The 24,461-nt window shown below is 39.3% G+C and overlaps 1 protein-coding gene across 1 annotated transcript; it reads left to right on the top strand.

Moving 5' to 3' along the window:
* The first annotated feature begins 375 nt into the window (after positions 1 to 375).
* On the top strand, positions 376 to 23,022 carry LOC307144626 (5-hydroxytryptamine receptor 2A). The gene is made up of 4 exons (XM_079847173.1): positions 376 to 453; positions 9,925 to 10,372; positions 13,145 to 13,345; positions 20,437 to 23,022. The coding sequence occupies exons 2-4, from the start codon at positions 10,081 to 10,083 to the stop codon at positions 21,075 to 21,077; spliced, it is 1,134 nt and encodes a 377-aa protein (XP_079703299.1). The 5' UTR covers positions 376 to 453; positions 9,925 to 10,080; the 3' UTR covers positions 21,078 to 23,022.
* The last annotated feature ends 1,439 nt before the right edge of the window (positions 23,023 to 24,461 follow it).

Below are 24,461 nucleotides of genomic sequence, written 5' to 3'. Positions count from 1 at the left end.
GCCTGTGTTTAGCATTTTGAAACATAAGTGCATCACAGTGTAAAATGTGTTTTAATGAGTGAGAATGTGTTTAGAGTTTTGAAAAAAGAGTGCATGAGATCTGCAAACAGTGTTTTAACTACCTGAACTTGTTTAATGTTTTACAGAAAGTGTGATTCAACAAATTGGTTTAGACTATTGAGAATTTGGTTCAGAGAATGGGGTTTAGTGTTTTAGCAATTGAGAAAAACTGTAATAGTGATGCACACTAACACTCGTCTTATTGCACTTCAAGATGAAACTGAAAGCATGTTTGTAATATAATGTCCAGCCCTCATTCAGAAACACACACTTTCCTGCGCTGATAAATGAGACTCGCGGATGCGCGCGCACTTCACTGCGACAGCGCGAGGAGCGAACACACACACACACACACACACACACACACTATGACCACAGGGCAGCAAAACAAGGGTAAGATCTTGAGTGGCTATTCGTTTGATTATGGTGAATAAGTAGTCTGGAGTCTTAAGAATGATTTATAAAACAGGAGAGAGTTACTTATTATAGAAATTAATTATACCTGTAATTACATGTATGTATTATTATAATTTTTTTTAAATATAAGATTAATGTAAAAACATGTATATGTACACAATAAGTGCATTGTATCAAATTATATATGTTAAGCTGTATTTGTAGTCTCAACACCGTCACACCTACATTTTTATTAATAATTTTTTTAAGTTTATGAATAACTAATGTAATGTTTGTTGAACTTAGTCTGAAATGTTCAGAGCAATCATAAGAATACTGTTAAAGTTAAGCCACATCTTTGAGGTTGCTGTCACAAAAAGTGCCCATTTCAGGCTTTTAGTATAGCATAAGTTTAAAATTATATGTACATTTTACATTTACAATTACTGAATTACTGTGAGGGACATCTGATGAGTAGGAAAATGTTGATTTCATTACAAATATATATTATAATCATATTCAGAGAGTCATAGTGTCCATAACGGGGTTGAAGACTGATAGTGCCCATATCTTAAAATAATTACCAATAATAATAGGGATTTGATGTCTGAGGTGGGAAAACATGTTTTTCTGGAAGTTAAATATGTATAGAAAAGTAATACATATTGGTAAAAAATCCAAAAATGTGTAAGTCCAAATCGTACCGGTTTCGTGGAGTGACTCAGGTACAATGTAATTATTGTGTTGATGTTGTTTTGTGAAACACTTGTGCTGTTATTGAGGTGAGATATGGGTAAAATTAGGGACAGGTTTGGTGGTATGGGTTTAAGGGTGCGTTAACATGTGTGTGTGAAGGTCAACAGTGTATTTATGGATGTAATTACAGAAATTAATTACACCTGTAATTACATAAATGTATTATATATATATATATATATATATATATAAGCACAATGTAAGAACATGAATATGTACATAAGTGCATTGTATCAAATTATTTATTTAAATTTTAGAACATACTAAAGACACTAAATATAAAATGGGTCTGACTAAAATAATAACACACATAAACAACTGTACTTTTCACATCTTTATTGAATCATTGATCATTCAGGGTGAAGAAAGTAAGTGAACCCTTGAATTTAGTAACTTGTAGATCCTCCTTCAGCAGCAAAACCTCCACTGTAAAAAATTAATTATAGGTCATGTCATTTTTTTATTTAAAAAAAAGGTGATAATTAAAAATAGTGTTTATATTTTATTAATACAATTGTGGTTCAGTGTTGTATAGAAAATATTAAGAATATTTCATTAATGAAACCAAGAGATACATTTTTTTTTTTTTTTATGGTTCATAATTCTTATGGTTATGTTATGAATAACTGCATGTTTGTTCTAATAATATGAAGCATGTTGAGACTTGTGCAGCATACAGCCTTTTAATTGCACAACATAACTCAAAGTCAAATATAAAGAGGTCATTTCCATTCACACTTTTGAGAGTCAACTTAAAATAAGCACATTTCACTTAAAAATAATAAATTCATTGTGTCATAGACTAAATATTTTAGGAGATTTGACATGATATGTAGATTCCATTAAAGAAATCAAGCCTTAAAAACTACTAAAAAATACCATGTGTATTATTGTTACCATTTTTTTTTTTTCACGTAAATAGCACATGCATTTGGGCCAATATGGACCATTCCCGGGGGAACATTTTTCAGTTGATCAGTTTTTCTGTGTTTTCTTGATAGTTATAGTTGACAACCATTTTCAAGCCCAAGAAAGGTAAAGACATCATTATAGTAATCAATGCGACTCCAGTGGATTAACCTCAGCTTTATGAAGCGATGCGAGTGCTTTGTTCGCGCAAAAAGACATAATTTACCACTTTATTTACAAAATATGAATCTTTAATGCAGCACGACACATGCGTGTTGTATTGACGAGAGTGCATACGTTTGTGTGTGAACGTGCGTCAGATTCATATATTTTTGTATATGAAGTGGTAAAAGTCTTTCTCAGATTGTCCGTTGTGTTTCTTAGAGTGATCTGTGAAAGATGTCCTCTCCTCGCAGAGTAGCAACAATCCAGAGTTTCCTGCATTTGTAGACACTTATACTGTGGATGCTTTTGTAGACTCTTCCAGCAGTTTGTGCTCTAGCATTAGGGTTGCCAACTTCAGAAAAGGAAAATGAGGGACACTCAAAATATTTGTACTGTATCACACAATGTAGCCTACGTCATTTCAGTGTCTGCAGTGTCTGTATGTGTTAAAAGGTTATCAGACATAAACACATTTGTTTTGCTTAACCTATTTATGTACAATTTAATTCTAAAAATAATTTTAATGTCATACATAAAAATAATGTCACATTACAAACAAGCCATCGTTCAAAATAACAGCATTTATCTAAAATAGAAAGATTTTTTAACTATACACTAGGCCTACAGTTTGGGGTTAGTAAGATTTTTTTTTTTTGGAAAGAAATTAAAGAAAGTAATCGCCTACTTTTATTCAGCAAGGATGCATTACATTAATCAAAAGTGACAGCAAAGACATTTATAATGTTACAAAAGCTTTCTATTTCAAATAAATCTCTTATGAACTTAATATTCATCACAGCGTCCTGGAAAAAAATAATAATAATCAGAAATGTTTTTTGAGCATATTATTCCCTCAGGTAGATTACAAGTTTTCTTGGGTGGCTGGATGACTGGATGTTGGACTCGTGAACAATAATCACGTTGTTTGCATTCGCCAAAATTGATTAGCCAAAATCAAAACGTGGACGTCATTACCGTTAGCGCGAGACGAGTCCGGCTTGAAGCGGAAGCGAATGTTCTGGCGCATTGTTGGAGCGTTGCTATTTTGAGGAACTGAAATAAAGTTGTTGTTTTTTTTTGTTATTTAAAGAGCGCGTTAGTAATGTGCGCCTATACACAACGCGCGTACACTTAGATGGTCTGCTTTAAAGGGTTACTTCAGGATTTAGCATTAAGCTTTGTATTAGTAGAAAACCTGTAGTATTTTCGAATTACCATGCTTTCCACCCTCATATCCCCCTGAGACAAGAGATTTATGTATTTTTTGTCTGGAAAAAATCCTCCGATGACGCAAAATGACGATTTTTGCGTCATCGGAGGATTTTCTGGCCAGAGGCTAAAGACTACAGCCAGTAGATGGCGTTGTTACGCATGTTTTCAGCCCGCCCATAGGAGGTGGGATCTCACTCACAGAATGCACACAGTGTCAGCCGTCTTTCTTTGGAAGCTAAGCTAGCAGGCTCTTGTTCTGTGGAGAAAGCTGAATAATAGGAGAAAGCTGAGTAAGTTACCATCCTCCTTTTCCCGGACTTGTCCGGCGGGCGAGATCGTTCAAAATGTCCGGGATTCGGCTTTTGCTTTCTGCGGTCGCTATTCCTTGTTTACATGCACACCTTTTGTTTCAATCTAACTGAATTCATTCCGATTGGTGAATCTGAATGTAGTGTTTACATGAACGCTAAACAAGTGATCGGTTGATGTGCGTTTTACCATTGCTAAGAAAAATTCCCGCTCCTCCGTGAGATATGCGAGACCCGGCGCGTCTCAGTAATGACACCACCGGCCTCGCGCCGTTCTCCCGCGGCCGTCAGCCTCGTCCTGCTCGCCACAGTAAACATGATGAATGGCGACTGTAGAACGCAAAAGCCGAATCCCGGACATTTTGGACGATCTCTAAATCCCTCTCAAACTCATCACGTAGGCTAGCTTTGTTGTTTTAAACTGCGCACTCTTACCGGTAGGCGTGGCCTCCTGAGACAGTGAAGCAAGTGCATTCTGGGAGTTGTTGTCTTTCATCCACATAAGCCAAAAATACATTTTCTGGCTTTTCTCAGTCTAGAAAGCTCCAAATTCAAAAATTTCTCCACATTTCTTCTACTTAAATGACCTATTTTAAATACACATTCATCTTCCCAGAGGTGAAGTATCCCTTTAACCTCACGCACGAGCAGATCCGTTTCCTCGCTAGAGAAGCGTTCAGTCTTTCCGATTGCAAACTCCTCCATGGAAATAGCGAATCCGCCATGGCTCGAGCGCAACTGGCTTTTAAATGGAATAGGAGATGAGACTCATTACTCATTAAGAGAATAGTGACAACCTTTTTAGACCACGCGCCGGGAGCGCCAACCATTTTCCCCGTCATTAAACTAGCAAAATTCAGATTCAGACGCACTTGAGCCGTACACTTTAAACCATGAGCATACATTGTTAATATAGAGCCCTGCATCTCTCTAGTGCAATTTTAAGATCCTGTGAAAGCGTTTAGGATGGAGGTTTGATTCACACCAACCAATCTTTCTTAAGAAGAACAGATTTATCAGTAACCAGGCTTTGTATGCACCTGTGCATCCCACACTTCCAAACTCTTTCCTTTATTGACTCCTTCAGTGAGTTGTGACAGAGGTTCACTTACTTTTTTCCCATCACATGTCAGTTCATAAATTCATACAACATTCTTCCTCCTCCACGTTTATCATGAGTTTAAGTTTGTTTTCAAATATTTGTTTAATGAGCTTTCCTTATGAGTGATGTTGACAAGTGCTGCTTTGCATTTGTGTTTTTTCTTTTGTGTGCTGAATTGACATGTTGCTGAACTAGTTCCTTGCTCTAGTTGCATTCTTGGCAGAATGCTTAAATGCCGGCAGGATAACAGTTTAGTAAGATTTGCATAAACAAGCATTGTGATAATGCCTTTATCGTGGCAATATATAGTGAAATATCTGCTTGCTATCATTCATTTTTGCACAAGTGTAATTAAAATGCATTTGTATGATACACCCACCCACCCCCCCCCCCCCCCACCCCCACACCTTTGAAAATGAAACAATTTTCCTTTTAAATCTGTTCTATGATTAATTTCTATCACATCCTTATTTCTTATAAGCATAACATTTTGCAATCATTCTGTTTTCGCCACATGGTAAAGAGTCATTTTTTGCCTCAGGCAAAAAAAGTTCAAGAAAGAAAGTTCTTATGCAAATTACTGTGAGCAATGTAAATCAAGTCAAGTCACGCTCGTTTACATTCCTCATTATTCAAGTGTGAAAAAAAAAAAAGATCACATGCACAGAAATAGTTTTCCCCAAAATGCAAGTGCTGTCATTACTCAGTGTACTCACCCTAATTTCTTTCATAGTAAACATTAAAAGAGGATAATGTTCAGGGGCGATTCTAGGATTTCAGTATTAGGGGGGCTCAGCCCACAATGAGGGTATGATTCAAACAAAAAAAATTATATATTGTTTGTATACTAGTGTAGGCATGAACATATATGATAGCTTTGTGTGAACAAAAGACCAAAATTGAAACAATACAACCACATCTGTGCATCTCATGCACTGTCTTTATGATGATATTACAGTGCTCATTCTGAGGCGGTTAAAATAGAGACAGGTTCAGGTCATACTATAAAACTAAACTTTAAAAACTAACCTAAAAAATGCTTAAATATTACTGATGTCATGGGTTGGGTCCACAATGAAGCAAGTAGTCCATCCGTTAGCAGTGGTCTAAATTTATTAAACTAAAAAGAAGGAAGATGACAAAGGGAGTGACCCAGAGCAGAGCCCGTAAGATGAAGGCCTCCAGGGGAACCAGTGGAGGGAAGAACCAGGAGCCCGACAGACTGAAGTGGAGCTGGGAGAGGTGGAGACCCACTGCGCAGACCGGTCGGCAGATGATTTGAAGCAGTGCATGGCGGTTACATATTGTGTCCGACTTGAGACAGCGCCGACGCCACATGACTGACATATGCCATCAAAGTACCGCGAAAACGATTCGAGAGCAGCGGCTGATTCATTCTGCGCAGTTTCTGCACAAGCTCTGATGACGACACAGCTGATCCACGACTGGGCGGATTCACCGCATGACAACGATCACGTGTGTTTCGTGTTTATTCTCACACCTTCAGTTTCACTAAGGCTCACAAATCTGTTTTTTAAAACAGTAAAATCTCTTTTCATGTAGTCGCAATATCATATTGTGTCATGTTTATCAAAAATTGATTTAAAAAAAAAAACGTACACCCCACGTCATTGATAGCATATAGGCTTATGTTGAACTTTATTCTTATACAAACAGACGCCGTATTTAGCAGTACTGTACATAAAGTATTGAATAAAAAAGTTTCTGAAAAGTCTGTGTATTTGACAAATATTGCATTTATTTCACTTCAGCGGTGGTAAAGTATGCAAACAGTGCGATCGTCACTACGGGAAGCAGAAAGTGTCCGACTTCACATCTCAGTTTTCAGCTCCTCCCGCCTGTACTCGGCAACTCTCACAGATCAGTTTCATCCAGCCGCAGCCGATGTCCAACACGCCTAAAGATGACTGTAGGCCTGGAGTGCAGACCAGTGGGAGTGAGGACAATGGTGGAACCGGAGGGAAGGAGGAGCCCGGTGGGACCAGAGGGGTTGAGGGTCGAGGTGTAGCCGGAGTGATGAGGGATCAAGGTGGAGCCAAAGGGATGAGGATTTTGGTGGAGCCAGAGGGACGAGGGACCAAGGTGGAGCCAGAGGGACGAGGGATCAAGGTGGAGCCAGAGGGACGAGGGATCAAGGTGGAGCCAAAGGGTCAAGGATTTTGGTGGAGCCAGAGGGACAAGGGACCAAGGTAGAGCCAGAGAGACGAGGGATCAAGGTGGAGCCAGAGGGACGAGGGATCAAGGTGGAGCCAAAGGGACGAGGGATCAAGGTGGAGCCAAAGGGTCAAGGATTTTGGTGGAGCCAGAGGGACAAGGGACCAAGGTAGAGCCAGAGAGACGAGGGATCAAGGTGGAGCCAGAGGGACGAGGGATCAAGGTGGAGCCAAAGGGTCAAAGGGCCGAGGTGGAGCCAAAGGGACGAGGATTAAGGTGGAGCCAGAGGGACAAGGGACCAAGGTGGAGCCAATGGGTCAGAGGGCCGAGGTGGAGCTAATGGGTCAGCTGGCCGAGTGGAGAACAGGGGATCAACACACCAGGGCAGAACTGGAGACCGGGAAGCCCAAAGCGGATCAGAGTAGCTGGACGGGTCGTGGGGGCTGAAGGGAGGCAATGGAAGTGGGGCAGAGGAACAGAATGGTGTTGTCAGGGGCAGGACCACTGGTGATGGAGACTTGAGGCTGGGCGGGACCAGCGTCGACAAAGGAGATGTGAAGAGGGGGTGGGATCAACTGAGATTGGAGGCTTTGAGGAATTAAATCATCCAGCTCGTCATACCATGGGTTGCCATGGGAACCTTGGGTTCCTCGCACAGCACACCTTTAGTGGTGGGATTATGGTCAGAGCTCCAGTCCATACCTTTGAACTCCACTAAAACTCCCTCTGGGACGGACATCAGTACCGGCTCTTGCACCTTGACAGACTCTGCATTTCGGCACGGGCTCTGGGACAAAGATGGCCTCTGGCATTACCACTGGCTCAGGCTTCATGGCGGTGGGCTTTGGCATATCGTTTGTAGTGGGTGTGGCTGAGGGCTTTCTGGGCTCTGGGTCAAATGTAGGCATGGGGCCCGAGGTGAGCATGGACCTTATGAGCAGAAGGGCATAGAGGATGTATTGCTCCAGGGTTCAGAGAATACAGGGGTTCATCCAAACCAGCGTGAAAACAGTCCATTAACAGCACTTCTTTAAACTCAACATTGGAACATAGAATTCCATACATATTCCTCCTTTTGGGGATAGGGACAACAGCTGGTTGTCTGGAAGAAATGCTGTAAGATCCATTATTTTTTTAAAGGACTTGCATTTTGTCACAGGTTGGAGCAAGTAGAGGATCCATTAGCAGCAGTCTAACTTTATTAAACTAAATAAACAAAGCAAAACACTCTGGCATAGGAAGGCACAGGAGAAGTGCAAAGGAGCAACACAAACCAACCTTAACATTGAAGACACCAGACACTGAACTAAACTGAACAGAGGGTTTAAATACACAGAGACTGAACAAGATGATTAACTAGACACAAGTGAGAGCACTAATCAAAAACCATAGCAACCAATAAAGAGCGGGAACATAGGAGCCAATGAAACAGAAACATGAAAACAGGGTAAAATCAACTAAAAGTCCATAGAAACAGAACATAAACCTGAAAACTGAAATATTCACTCAAGTATTACTAAAAGTTCATTGTATTTAATAGAAAAGAGTTATGTAAACTCAAAATCTGATTATATTAAGCTGAACTTAAACTGAATGAGTTGCAGCATGGTTTGCACTTGCAGCCAGACTAATTATCAGGATACTTCAAGTGTGTTAATGACTAGTTAACTTAAATGTGCTATTTTAAAACAACTAATTTTGTACTAAGTATATTTTAGTTGTAATTAAATTGTAGTAAAGCATAAGTGTATTCAGTGTACTTTTGTGTACTAAATTGCATACTTTGTCTTCAATAACAAATGCACATTAATAGACAAATAAAACTTAGCTATTCTTTGTACAAAATACTATTGTATACTATAATGTATTTTGAAAGTATACTTTCAATGCATTGATCAATTCCAGCACACAGTTAAAATATACCTAAAATACATTTTTAATAAAGTGCAAATAAATGCACTTTTAAAAAATAAACAGAATTTTCACTTCAAGTATTTTTTTCTAAAATATATTTTTCTAAAATATACTAAAGTACAATTATTTTAAAGTGTGTTAAAAGTTGTATTGTGAAAATAGGTAAAAATACTTTTCACATGTTTAAAGATAGTACAATAAAGTATACTTTTTTTCACTAGGGAAAATAAATGCTGAAATTAAGTGTTATTTTGTGTGTTTTTGCACAAGATTGATATAGTGAGAGATGTGTAGGTGTTTACTGGTTAATATTCTGTTATGTTTGGATTTATGGTAGTTTCTGTATGTTGCAGTTTTGCAGGGGTTACCATTGCCTGTGATTACGACAACGATGGGGTGTACAACTGTACAACTATATTTACGAATGTGTAGTGATTTTAGCACATGCTGGTTAACCATAAGTATTCAAGGTAATATGATGTAGCCCCCCCCCCCCCCCCATTTTGTTTGCATCAACACGTTTAGCAAAACTTAACAAATTGACAGATTTTTGAGTCATAACACATCAGTTGTTCTCAAGGTATGAAGATATCTTCTAGATAATATCATCAAACTATTTGTTATCAGATAAAACAGAAGTCAGCGCTGAATTATTCAACTCATAACACTTTTGATCTTTTTCCTACAAGAATTTAGATAAGACATTTCACTCTGAGTTTAAACAGACATTTGCATGTGTCAATATTTGATAATAATGATTTCAAACGAATAGGATGTGCACAGCCTCTTCACAGGAACTATCAATCTATCTATAGTTACATTTATTTATATAGCACTTTTCACGGTGCACATTGTTGCTTTACAGAAAATGATGATATTTGAAATCATGTCTATCTCCTAATCTAAACAGTACTACTGTGTGTTTAGGTGTAGGATTCACAACCAGTAGAGTAAGCAGTTGTACCGAAGACGGCCTGAAGTCATTTGACACCCGAAACTGATCACACATACAGTATCATAGAGAATCAACAACACTGACAGTCGCTGAGAGCCTTATCAGACTTCAGTTCTACCTTTCCCACAATGGCTTTATTGAACGCCTGGAACGTCTCTTTGGACGTCAACAACAACAGCTATTTCAAATCCAACTTCTCCGAATTAGAGGACACACAACACACGGGGAAGAGCTGGGCAGCTCTGTTCATCCTGGCCATTATATTTTTCACTGTTGCTGGGAATATACTGGTGATCATGGCGGTGTCCATCGAAAGCAAGCTTCACAATGCCACCAACTACTTCTTGTGCTCGCTGGCCGTAGCGGACATGCTGGTGGGATTCCTGGTCATGCCAGCCTCACTTATTAGTATTCTTTACAGTAAGTGCCATGCTTTTTTCTTTCTTTTTTAAACAACAAATGCACATAAATAGTCTGAAAATGTTTTTAAAGCAAACGAGTCTCACAAAAGCTCTCTAAAAATACATGTTTTTTTTGTTTTTTTTACTGTCATACATTTTTTTTTAATAAGTTTCCTTGAATGGGATTCATTGTTTTTATGCCAAATAAGTAAGGGATAATGTAGAGCGAGGCGGTTGTTATAGCGAATACAACCCCGACAGGCTGATCGGGACCCTGACGCGAAGCGGAGCTTGAAGGGGTTGTAATATGAAAACAAGACGGAAATTATCGTGTTTGGCCCCAGTGATCGTAGTACACATGTTTGTGACCTCCAAACGTTGTCACCCCACAGTACCACCTGTATTCGGAATCTGGGGGTCTGGATTGATAACAACATTACCCTTGAAAAGCAGATAAGTGCGGTGGTAAAGTCCTGTTTTTTTCACCTCCGTCTCTTAGCTAAGGTTAAACCATTTTTGTCTGGTAAGCACTTTGAGATAGCTATGCATGCTTTCGTAACATCCAGATTGGACTATTGTAATTCCTTGTATATTGGGATTCCTCAGAAACACATCACCCGTCTACAAATAGTCCAAAATGCAGCTGCACGCCTTCTCAAAGGAAAACGTAAATTTGAACATATTACACCGGTTCTGATTTCGCTTCATTGGCTACCGATTAAATTTCGAATAGATTTTAAAGTTTTGCTCTTTGTTTTTAAATCTATACAGAACTTAGCTCCCCAGTACCTATCTGAATTGCTTCATCCAGAAATTAAGTCAAGATCACTAAGATCATGGGACTCGAACTTACTTTCAGTCCCCAGGACCAGATTAAAAAATAGGGGTGACCGTGCTTTCGCAGTTTATGGACCCAAGCTATGGGATAGCCTACCCCACAATATCAGATCTGCCCAAACTCTGACACTTTTTAAAACTTCTCTGAAAACGCATCTCTTTTCACTAGCTTTTAATATACCCTGATGTGACCGACTTTTTCTCTTTGATGTGTATCTTTGCTGGTTTTTGTGCTTGTATTGTCTACCCTTATTGGCCTTGTTAAGCATTTTGGTCAACGCCAGTTGTTTTTAAATGTGTTATACAAATAAAATTGTTGTTGTTGTTGTTGTTGTATTTGCTATAACAACCGCCTCGCTCTACATTATCCTGCTTATTACATGGCTACCCACCAAATAAATCAATAATTTGACACAAAATATTGATTTAAAAAGGAGTTTATTGATTTAAAAACGATTGTATTGCTTCCGCTAAAGAAAATAATCCGTTCCGTCTCTACGGTCAGAATCCTGCGTCCATAGCAACGCTCTGTTTTTCATGGCAACGGTGTGTTATAGCCCAGACATGTCTTTGTGAGATTCACCTGAATTTTACAGTTTGAAGTAATTGTAATATCAGATTATTATTGATAATAGCCTATCTATTGTTTGTAGAACAACTTAAGGAATGCTTAGTCACAGCATATTTAGGCAAGACAAAACCATTGTTTTTTCATGTATTCACTTTTAGTTCCCTTTCGAGTTCCTGAGAGTTCCTGAGACACAGAGAACAAAGGTTACAGTCGTAACCCGAGACGATTTTGAGCTATTTTGCCTCCATAACGTGTCCTCTTTCGCACCACTGAAAAAGGAAACAATCAAAATACACATTTAAGAGTTTATTTTATCTGATTTATAGAGTGATAAACCTTTAACCTTCGACTGTAACATGTCAACAAAATCTGACCTGGCTTTATCCACTCTTCAGATTTCTGTTCCAGAAAAGTATGCAAATGAGTGCATATTTAATTTGATAATGCAGAATTTGCATATTTAAACATTTCAGAAAATTTGTAATGCAAAACAAGTGTCTTAACATACTGTGATTAATTATGTATGGTGATACCTATTAGTTAACATTTTTACTAGTGTCTTGCCTTAACCCTCTTCGCATGGCAGTCAAAAATTACTTTTTTTTTATTCATTGAAAGGAATGTATTATATTTTAGTTTGATAATGTTTTTTGATGGAATATTTTGTAATTTTGTGGGATTTTATACTACATTATATTTACGCAGTAGTTATAATCCAGTTATTCACGATTTGAGCATACACCTGAAAATGTATTTTCCAACTTAAACTGTTGTAAATCTTGAATGATTTAAAGGACAGACTGAAGTTTGATCTCTTTTCAGAGATGACACTTAGCAAATTATTGCTGAATTGAAAAAGTGTTTAAAAAGTGAACTTAAAAAAAAAAAAGTTTCAGAATTTTACGTTTATTGTCATAAAAAATGCACAAAAATACTATTTCAAATCTTTCTCTTGTCAAAAACACGTTTTACTCTAAAACTGCAAGACAAACAAAGCCATAAATCTAAACAAGTTCTGTTCCAACTTTGAGGATGATATCTCCAGAAATGATCTTTCAGTGAGAGTGTGTTTGGCTGCAGTACCGATCGCTTCCACTAGAGGAAATTTGTTTCCCATTCATTTCCAATGCGCTCATTTTTGACCACGAGGAGCACTATGACTATTTTTTACAGGACCATTTAACCTTTTAGAATCATGTCCATGATTTATTTTTGTGTTCACATAGCAAGTCACCACTCCGATGAATTTTTTTTAAAAAAGTAAAATTTTTCGCTCAAAAATGCCCGAAGAGCACCAGAAAAAAAGTGCACGCTGAAACATATTAATGGTCTGTGAAAATGCTAGGTTTATCTTCTGAAACGTCCTCCTCCTGCTGTCTGCAGATCACACCTGGCCTCTCCCTGACCTGCTGTGTCCCCTGTGGATCTTCCTCGATGTGCTGTTCTCCACAGCCTCCATCATGCACCTGTGTGCCATCTCTCTGGACCGCTACATCGGCATCCGTGACCCGTTGAAATACGGCCGCAGCAACTTGCTGCGCAAGACCATGATCAAAATAATCAGTGTGTGGACCATTTCTATAGGTGAGAATGAAGCATCCAGTGTCAGAGTTTCAAAAGATTGTGGTTAATGATGGTTAATACTGTACAGAAACACATTTCAGCACACAAGCACTCATCAGGGTTAAAAGAAATAAAAGAAAAAGGCCAACCACTGCCACTTATACCAACGACGGAAATAAACACAGTTACAGTAGCTTAATATGTGGGAGAGTGTGTGTGTAGAGAGTAAGAGGAAAGAGGAGGTAAAGGGAGAGAGAGAGGTAGAGAGAGAGAGAGAGAGCGAGAGAGAGAGAGAGAGAGTGTGTGTGTAGAGAGTAAGAGGAAAGAGGAGGTAAAGGGAGAGAGAGAGGTAGAGAGAGAGAGAGAGTGTGTGTGTAGAGAGTAAGAGGAAAGAGGAGGTAAAGGGAGAGAGAGAGAGAGAGAGAGAGAGTGTGTGTGTGTGTGTGTGTGTGTAGAGAGTAAGAGGAAAGAGGAGGTAAAGGGAGAGAGAGAGAGAGAGAGAGAGAGAGAGAGAGTGTGTGTAGAGAGTAAGAGGAAAGATGAGGTAAAGGGAGAGAGAGAGAGAGAGAGAGAGAGAGAGAGAGAGAGAGAGAGAGTGTGTAGAGAGTAAGAGGAAAGAGGCGGTAAAGGGAGAGAGAGAGAGAGAGAGAGAGAGTAAGAGGAAAGAGGAGATAAAGGGAGAGAGAGAGAGAGAGAGAGAGAGAGAGAGAGAGAGAGAGAGAGAGAGAGAGAGAAAGGGACCCAGAGAATCAGAGAATCTTCTTTTATCCTTTCCTGACCATGTGACTAAAGCCCAAATGTGAGACATTCAAACTGACCAATCAGATCATTACCCTTCCCCCACCGCACTAAAGGTGTGACAGGTCATCGACCCCTGAAGTTCACACACATCTAGACCAACAGGCCTTGATCACTATCAGCCCCTCGTGCCTTTAGGACTCTGAAAGGTCCTTGTGGTGAAAGAGGGGGTGCAAAACAGCAAATATCCTGGATTATTTTCAATCCTACAAGTCTATGAGTGATAGCCAGATTCAGGAAGGAAAGAGTTGTGATCATGGCAGATATCGAAGCCTTGTTTCCTCAGATTTGCTGAGATTTCTTTGGTGGCCTGATGGTGACCTTACTCTAATATGGCTGTGCTCTCAGAAGGTGTACAGAAGACAACCAAGACTTCAGCGAGGACGTAATCGATGCAACCTTGCATTGTTGTTATGTGGATGACTGTCTGTTGTCAGTACATTCAGAGGAAAAGGCTGTTTCTCTGTGTCACGACCGTGTTGCTATTTGAGCGAAAGGAGGTTTTTCACTGCCAAAATGGATAAGTAACAATGGAGATGTTTGGCGAAAAAAAATCCAGAGGAACTTCGAGCAAAGAATGAGAAGGCTTTGGATTTGACCCAAGATTTACTTCCAGTGGAAAGAGTGTTGAATGAGTCAGATGCCTTCAAGTTTAAGCTTGAGTTGCAGCAAAGGCCTCTGACCAGAGGTGTCAAGTTACGAAGTACAAATACTTCGTTACCTTACTTAAGTAGAACTTTGGGGTATCTATACTTTACTGGAGTAATTATTTTTCAGACGACTTTTTACTTCTACTCCTTACATTCTGACGCAATTATCTGTACTTTCTACTCCTTACATTTTAAAAATAGCCTCGTTACTCCTATTTCATTTCGGCTTGTTTTCATTCCGGCTTGTCGTCGTTAAAAAATAAATAAAAAAATGGCCAATTACACAAAGGGTTTAGATCTGACTCCCGCCTCCTGAATACACATCGCTAAACTGATTGGCGGTGTGGTGTCTTTCTAACTTGTGAGAGGCTGTAGTCACATTTGGTTGTGCGCCGCGGCCAAAGTCCTCCGAAGGAAAGTTACTTTTATACTTTAAGTAGTTTTGAAACCAGTCCTCTTATACTTTTACTTGAGTAAAAAGCTTGAGTTCATACTTCAACTTCTACAGAAGTCTTTTTAAACCCTAGTATCTATACTTCTACCCGAGTACTGAATGTGAATACTTTTGACACCTCTGCCTCTGACCAAAAGAGGGATCCGGGTCCTGAGTTCTGTCTATGATCCTTTAAGCCTGGAACACACCAAGCCGACGCCGACGAACTAGCGCTGATGAGAGCAGACTGTGTTGTCGCCTCGCGTCGGGGTAAAAAGCTGCACTTGAACCAGGCGGGAAGGAAGTCGACCGGAAGTTGAAGCCGGCCGCGTGCCACCATCTTGTAGCAGAACTTCACCTGCTGTTAGCATCCCATTGACTCCCATTCATTTTGGCGTCACTTTGACAGCGAATAACTTCACATCTGAGGCGTTTGAAGACTCCATTTGTCCATTATTTATTTCTAAAGAAACACGACAATGTATAAAAGGCTCCATTACCTTGTGTCTTACATTATGGCCCCGTAGAAGCAGTTTTTGTAAAAGTAGGCTAACGATTGCGTCATAACCACGCGACTCTGTCGCACAGCAGAGAGATTACCGTATGGACAGGAGGAGAAGCTCGCGGGCGATCGGGGGGACATGGAGGCAAAATGACAAAATTATTAATCAGAATACTTAGCAAAAGTTGCTCCTGCTCCAGCTCACGGACAGCTCCTACTCACACTCTCCGTCTCTGCAAGTTTCGGAAGGGAATGATTCAGATTTCTCTCGGCACAGCTACTAGAAGACAGACGGGTTGCTCACGTCACATCTACGTCGTCAAGCTCTGTTTGAGTCGGTTTGAGTCTGCGCGCCAGGAACGGAAGTCCTAAAAAATCGCTAAAAATGGGCTTCACTTGTCTCAATTGAGTTCCAATGAGATGGCTCTGTCCACTTCTTATACTGTCTATGACTTGAACACACCGAGAGAACTACAGCCGACTGTCAGCTAGCGTGCGCGTTCTGCGCCTGCGTGTAAATGAGACAACTGTCTATTTCTGCAGATATATTCGTCTATATTCGTCATTCAGAAAGGGAAACCGACGCTGCGGCTGCAGATACACAAATAAAGCAGTGCGCGCTTACCGTTTTGAATATCAATCCTGCTAAACACTTTCTTTATTCCACTCCTCTCGTGTTAATATTTAAATATTCACTGAGGAACACTCAGGTAAGATGACATATCATTAGAACAGCGTCTATCTGGACCGCTTTGACTTTGCTCGCTGTTTTGCTATTATTCTCGTGCATTGACTCGTTCACTGAGCTGAACAGCCAATCAGAGTTCCCTCTTTCACCGACGGCCCGACGCCGATTCAACATGTCGAATCGGCCGTTACAAAGCCGACGAGGACCAATTTCAGCCGACGGTGCGGAACACACTGAGAAGATTTAGTCGGCCGACGCACAGAAACTGCCCGACGGCCGACCGTCGGCTTGGTGTGTTCCAGGCTTTAGGAATCCCGTCTCCTGTGATTTTAAAGATCTTGCAAGATCTGTGCAGGAAGAAACTACACTCTACCAAGTCTGGTAACACTTTATAATAACTGCGCGCTATTAAGCATTAGTTAAGCATTAGTAAACAGTTAATTCATCATTTATAAAGCATTAATAAGCAGTTTATAAATACAGCTATAAATGCTTTATTCTTGATTTATAAGCATATCTATAATGTGTTTAATAATTGTATTTTCATACTTTATTAATGATCAATTTATCATTTCTAAATGAAGTATAGCATTATTTCATTATTCCGATCTCACTGTAGACTGCCTCCACCGCGCAGGGACTTTTCATAATTGCAGGAACAGAGCAAACATTTCAGAAATAATTGGCTTGAGTAATCGACCCCCTGTATTATCAGGCCCAGGAGCCTTCCTGAATTTACACTGTTTTAAAACTGTCCCCCACATCAAGAGGGACACAATCATCCTCTCCATTTATCCGACATCCTCAATTTCCTGATTAAAATCATCAAATCTCACATAAAAAGTATTAAAATCCTGTGACAAAACTGCATCTGAACTGAATCCATTCCAACTAATTCTATTATTTCTTTTCCTACTATCCTGATCTGTTATTAAATGCAACCCCTCCCAATCAGAACCCACATTCATTTTTAACTGGAGATCTTCCTTATAGACGTCCCTCTTAATTTCACACTTCCTCTTTTTAGCCTATAATGCTCTACTGTATCCCCCTCTTTAAAAGCCCTGTTTCTTTTGATTTCGTAACCCACGGTTTGAGTATTTCCTTAATGATTCAGCACCACGTAATTCATGGATAACTGGAAAAATGATTCAGACATTTCCAGATAATTGAGGCTTTGTTTGTTTTTTCCTTTAAAGGGAATTACTTTTAACAGTTCCAGTTCCTCTTTGCAATCTTTGCCAGAACATCTCGATTGTTACTTGTCAGTGAAAAACCTCCTTTCGCACAAATACAACAAGGTTGGCTCTCATCTGGCATGTGTGGAGTCCATGTGTGCCAGATGTGGGCCGGATCTGGGCCGACACTATGGGATATATGCAATAATGTAAGCAGTCAGGCAAGCAGACTGACCCGGTTTCCTCGCGCTCCCTGGGGTTGTTGTAAACGGCACTAACAGGAGGAATGATATTCATGTCATATTCAGCATTTCTGATGCATAATGCTCATTATTTCTGCACAGCTCCTCTTATGGTTTTGTTATAATATAGTAATAATAGCTAATCCCACCCCAATCTCAAGCACTTTCATTTGCTGTTGTCAGTCCGTGTGCATCGTTTATGCCGGTCATATGTATTTCACCCTGGATCGCCCAAAGAAACAAAATGCTCTCTTTTTAAAAAATAAAATAAAATAAAATAAAATAAAAAAAAGTCTAAATCTATTCTTAGTCACAGTTGCTTAACTGAAACTACAATGAAAATCAGGCAATTATAAATTAAACATTTTTAGACCATTACAAAATTAACAAAAATAAAATGTAATAAAAAATAATAATAAAACAAATCTGTTGTTTTTACAGAATTAAAACTGGCAGCTGTGGTTGCTAGATAATTCAATAAAAATGTTAACAAGTTTACAGAACAACCTGCACATTTTACAGCTAATCAAGCATACAAATAAGATTAAAGATGATCAAACCTCTTTAATTCAAGAATCAAAGCAATAAACAGGAGAATTACTCGAAGGAACCACAACCACATACAACCTGACGTTAAACAATGCAAGACTGAACTGAAACAGAGGGCTTATAAACGAGCAAACAAAGGAGCTAACGAGATCATTAATGAAACACTGAGGACTCAGATCAATCTGAAACCTGGAGACAAACAGGCAGAGGACAGAGGAGAAGATAAACTAATTAACAATAACTGCAAACACAATACAATCAAAACTGAATGAAAAAAGAACATATAGGTATACCTGACATTAAAAACATAAGATGTACATAATGTACATTACTGATAAAAAGAAAGAAAGAAGAAAAACCATTAAATGTGAAGTGTCAGGGAATTCTGTGAATGTTAGTTTACAGATTTTCACTGTAAAATATAAGATGATTTGTTCTTTTTACTTAAAAAAAATGGTACATTTAACAGTGTTTTACTGTAAAATTACATAAAATGTAGGGTTAGATTTTTACCCCGCATATAGTATGTATAAACTTACAGTTTTTCCCTTATTTAGCACTGGAATTTACTGTTAACCAGTTAACAGGTTATTACTTTTTTTTTTTTTGTCTTTTACAGTTACACTTTTTTTTTTTTTACAGTGCTAGACACAATTTAATATTTGTTACTAACTTGCAACTGTGGAGGAAAGGACAAACCAAATTATCTATTTAATCCTCATCTAACAGCCTCAGACAGTTTACACGTTATCTCAATCAAATATGATAGTTGAATAAGTATTCTGACAGCTTTTACCTTTTTAAAACTGACAGCGTATTTCAGTGGGACAAACTGTAATAAAATAATGGGTAACACTTTATTTTGATGGTCTTTTTTGAACATTCTGTTGACTATAAGTAACTTTGCAACAACAACTAACTCTCATTAGAGTATTTCTGCTTAATATCTGCTAACTCTTTATTGTGATGCTCCTCCAACAGACATTATACTGACTGTAAGTAACTCTGCAACTACATGTCAACTTATTCTAACCCATACCACTCTACTAATACTCTACTAATACTCTAATGAGAGTTAGGAGACATGTGGGTGCAACATTACTTATAGTCAACAGAATGTGTTAAAGGGAAATAAAGTGAAATCAAATAGTGTAACCGGTGAGATCACGAGATGGGTTAAAGGATTAGTTCACTTTCAAAAAAAATGTTGCTGATAATTTACTCACCTCGATGTCATCCAAGATATCCATGTCTTTCCTTCTTCAGTCGAAAAGAAACGAAGGTTTTTGAGGAAAACATTTCAGGATTTTTCTACACAGAATGGACTTCAATGGCAACCAACTATACCAATGTTCAAAGAAGGTTCAAATGTCCGTCTCAATGCAGCTTCAAAGTCTCGACACGATCCCAGTCGAGAAATAAGGGTCTTATCTAGCGAAACGATTGATCATTTTCTAAAATATATATATTTTTTTTTTTTTGTGTGTTTTTTTTAACCACAAATGCTCATCTCTGAGATGCGGCACTCTCAGGTCACGCGTCACGTCATCTATCTAAGTTATTTGTCTGTGTACTCCGGTTCAGAAAGCTAGGGAAGGGCAAAAAACTCCATCTCATTTTCTCCTCCAACTTCAAAATCGTCCGACATCTTTGTTTTAATTTATTATTACTATTATTTTTATTTTTTTGTGACCTTTCCAACGTGATGACGTAATGCGTGGCGCATCTCAGAGATGGTACAAGACGGGCATTAGAAAATGACCGATCGTTTCACTAGAAAAGGCCCTTATTTCTCGACTGGGATCGTGTCGAGACTTTGAAGCTGCATTGAGACGGACATTTGAACCTTCTGTGAACATTGGTATAGTTGGTTGCCATTGAAGTCCATTCTGTGTAGAAAAATCCTGGAATGTTTTCCTCAAAAACCTTCATTTCTTTTCGACTGAAGAAGGAAAGACATGGATATCTTGGATGACATCGGGGTGAGTAAATTATCAGCAAAACATTTTTTGAAAGTGAAGCTTTCTGAAGTGATCCTTGACTCTTGCTGTTGTTTTCTTCTTCTCTTTCAGTGTTGTCGCTGCCCATTCCAGTGCTGGGTTTGCAGGATAAGCAGAAGGTGTTTGTGAACGGCATCTGCGTGTTGAACGAGCCTCGCTTCGTCCTGGTGGGCTCATCCGTGGCCTTCTTCGTTCCTCTGGTCATCATGGTGGTCTGCTATATCCTGACTCTCCGGGATCTCCAGAAACACAGCTTATCTTTCCCGCAGGAGAGCAAGAGCAACTCCACATGTTCTTCCGCCAAGATAACAGACACGAGTCTGCTCAACAGTGAGTCCTCCACTAAGAAGTTCACATTTCTGATCAGCAAACGTGTGTTCAGAGCTCCACGAAACCAAAATAATCAAGGCATGATGCAAAAAATACAAAACGAGCAACGAGCCTCCAAAGTCCTGGGGATCGTCTTCTTCCTCTTCCTGATCATGTGGACTCCGTTCTTCATCACGAACGTGCTGATCGCGATCTGTCGGGACGACTGCAGTGAGGTTCTCTATAAACTCATTAACTTCTTTGTCTGGGTGGGATACGTGTCCTCGGGAGTGAATCCCCTGATCTACACCCTTTTCAACAAGACGTACCGCCAAGCCTTCGCTCGCTACCTACAGTGTAAATATCAGGAAGAGAAGAAGATCCAGTCCAACAGAATATGCTGACACACACTTACAACTGATCATCAATAGACTATTGGTTTCCTTAAAGGGATACTTCACCTCTGGAAAGATGAACGTGTATTTAAAATGGGTCATTTATGTAGTATAAATGTGAAATTATTTTTGAATTTGGAGCTTTCTAGACTGAGAAAATCCAGAAAATGTATTTTTGGCTCATGTGGATGAAAGACAACAACTCCCAGAATGCACTTGCTTCGCTGCCCTAGGAGGCCACTCCCAAGCCACGCCTACCGGTAAGAGTGCGCTGTTAAGCAGCCCAAAATGTCCGGAATTCGGCTTTTGCGTTCTACAGTCGCCATTCATCATGTTTACTGTGGCGAGCAGGACGAGGCTGAGGGCCGCGGGAGAACGGCGCGAGGCCGGTGGCGTCATTACTGATGAGCCGGTCTCGTATCTCTCACGGAGGAGCGGGAATTTTCTTAGCAATGTTAAAACGCACATCAACCGATCACTTGTTTAGCGTTCATGTAAACACTACATTCAGATTCACCAATCGGAATGAATTCAGTTAGACTGAAACAAAAGGTGTGCATGTAAACAATGAATGGCGACCGCAGAACGCAAAAGCTGAATCCCGGACATTCTGGACGATCTCGACGGCCGGACATGTCCGGGAAAAAGAGGATGGTAACCCCTACTACTCAGCTTTCTCCACAGAACAAGAGCCTGCTAGCTTAGCTTACAAAGAAAGATGGCTGACACTGCTTGTACATTCTGTGAGTGAGATCCCTCTATGGGCGGGTTGAACACATGCGGGACAGCGCCTCCTACTGGCTGGAGTCTCTCGCCTCTGGCCAAAAAATCCTCCGATGACGCAAAATGACGATTTTTGCGTCATCAGAGGATTTTTTCCAGACAAAAAATACATAAATCTCTCGTCTCAGAGGGACATGAGGGAGGGAAGCACGGTCACTCGAGAATACTACCGGGTTTCTACTGATACAAAGCTTAATGCTAATCGGTGAAGTATCCCTTTAATGACACTCGCCATCTCAAATCATCTGTGTACTTCTAATATGAGGCTGATTGTTTGTTGTGAGTTTTATAAGATCAGTTTATCTTGTGTAATGGGACATAACAAATGTTTCCAGCAGGAGTAGGGGTTAAAGGCACGCCGGGGTTAAACGTGCCTTTGGTTTTATTCTCCTCTAAACCATAGATGCACAAAAACTTTCATAAACAACCGCTTTTCAAGATGCACGTGGAAATTCATCTGATCCTTGACATGATCACGGGCAGCAGCGCAACGCTGATTCTGAGATAAACTGATGTAATATTTGATGTGTGTGTTTTTTATTTTTATTTTGTACATTTAAGTAGCAAATAAGAATGGCTAAAATTGTTGAATATATTTTGAGACAAATGTCGTCTTAATAATTTTGTTCAAGGTTATTAAAGCAACATTTTTCAATAAATGAATGTAAAAGTATGGTGTTTGGGGCGAAAGACAATAATTAACATGATAATAAACATATGACTGACTTTTACATTTGTTGACATGACATGGTTATTCAGATGGAAATATCACATATCAAAACTTAGAGATACTCACCATATTTAAAATGATATGGCGACTTGGCGCAGTAATTCACTCGTGAAAAATCCTCTCACCGGCCCCGCTCCCTCTAGTGAAGATATTACTGCGCCAAGTCGAAGTGCTTCCAAGCACTTGCTATGGTATTCCGCCATACAATATAGTTATCCATTTTACACGCTTAGAAAAGCGCAACGTTTTGTTTTGTGTCACCGTCCTAGGTCGAGTTACACTACGCGAGTAACTGTATTTAAATAGGGAAAACGTGGAGGTGTTTGGTAGCTTCTCTGCTTGGCCCATATTGAATGAACTGGGCTAACAAAGTTTCGCCGCGCGCCAGAGCGATTTAGTGCACGCACTGAGACGAGAGAGGTATGTATCAACTCGTCTTAGTTAAGGGAATAACATAGTTTAATATGAAAAAACGGTTTAGTATCCCTTTAAATAAAAGTGTTTTCTATCAAATTTTGGATTTCCTACATCTTGAAACATTAGGTTTTACAAATGAGGACAATTTCAGAAGGAAGAGCAAATAATGTTTTGAAGAATAGAAAAAACATTTGAAGCGCTGGAAAATGTAGCGTGTGCATGTCCAGTTACCGACATCGCGTTTCTTCTTCCATTAGCCTCAAGTCTTTATTGCAATCAATAAAACTGGTTTATTGGCAAGTTAGGTAAGTGTGATAACTGCATTAAGATATAAATACAACATTAAAAAGTCAACCATTGATGGTTTTGTGTCGTTGTACAGAACGTACAGAATGACAGCTAACAGTTCACTGGAAACCAGGCTGGCTTATCGAAAACCCGGAAGTAACTGTGCGTATGGTTTTGATTTCATGGTGATTTTAAAGTATATCACTCTTTTCTAGTGCTTTCTTTCTCACACAACCTGTTTTACCAGGTATTCTGTGGACTCTCTTTAATCAGTTGATGTCAAGCATGTTTGTGGCAGGCTTACGCTTCAGCAAAAGAATTTATAGTGGAAGAGCGCCACCAAGAGGTGACATTCATTTAATTTCTGAATCAATGGTCAATGGGTTCCTATAATTATGATGCAAAAAAAAAAAAAAAAAAAAAAAAAAAAGTAAACTTTACTTGATTGGAGCTGTTTTTATTTTAAATAAGTGATCAAAATAAAGAGTCTGCAGTTAATGTATTTGTGCTCATTTCTAATTTTGTGGGTATTGTTAAAATGTGTTGTAATTATTATTATTATTGTTTTAGCTCAGTAGCCTAACCCTAACCCAGAGTGGGAAATGAGTGAAACAATAGGCTAAGTATAACAGGTCACACTAGGAGACAGCTGACATTGATTAAAGTTTTCATATACATTTCAAATAAGTAGATGAAAAAAACTCTCTCTCTCTCTCTCAATCTCTCTCTCTCTCTCTCTCTCTCTCTCTCTCTCTCTCTCTCTCTCTCTCTTTATTAACATTCCTAGTTGTCTTGAAGTGTCAGATTGTAATTTATTCAGGAAACATGGGTTGAAACCAATTCAACGCTACAATAGCTCTCAAAGTTTTTCCCACGGTGGCCACAAGAGGATCCTCGCTGTCCCAGGCCATACGAACAGTTAAAGAGGAAGACTCTGTTGAATTGGATTAAGTGGCATAAAATAAAGAACAGTTCCTAAAGACTAGGATTAATTAAGCTCTCGTAATGCTGCATTTGTATTCTTACACCAGCCTGTTCACCTCAAGAAATCTGAGTTGCATATTTTGCTCCATTACATGTCAGTGTTTCACACACACACACACACACACACACACACACACACACACACACACACACACACACACACACACACACACACACACACACACACACAC

Source organism: Squalius cephalus (genome assembly GCF_949319135.1).
Source record: "Squalius cephalus genome assembly, chromosome: 17".
In the NCBI taxonomy this organism is placed as follows: domain Eukaryota; kingdom Metazoa; phylum Chordata; class Actinopteri; order Cypriniformes; family Leuciscidae; genus Squalius; species Squalius cephalus.
This window is presented reverse-complemented; position numbering and strand designations above follow the sequence as displayed.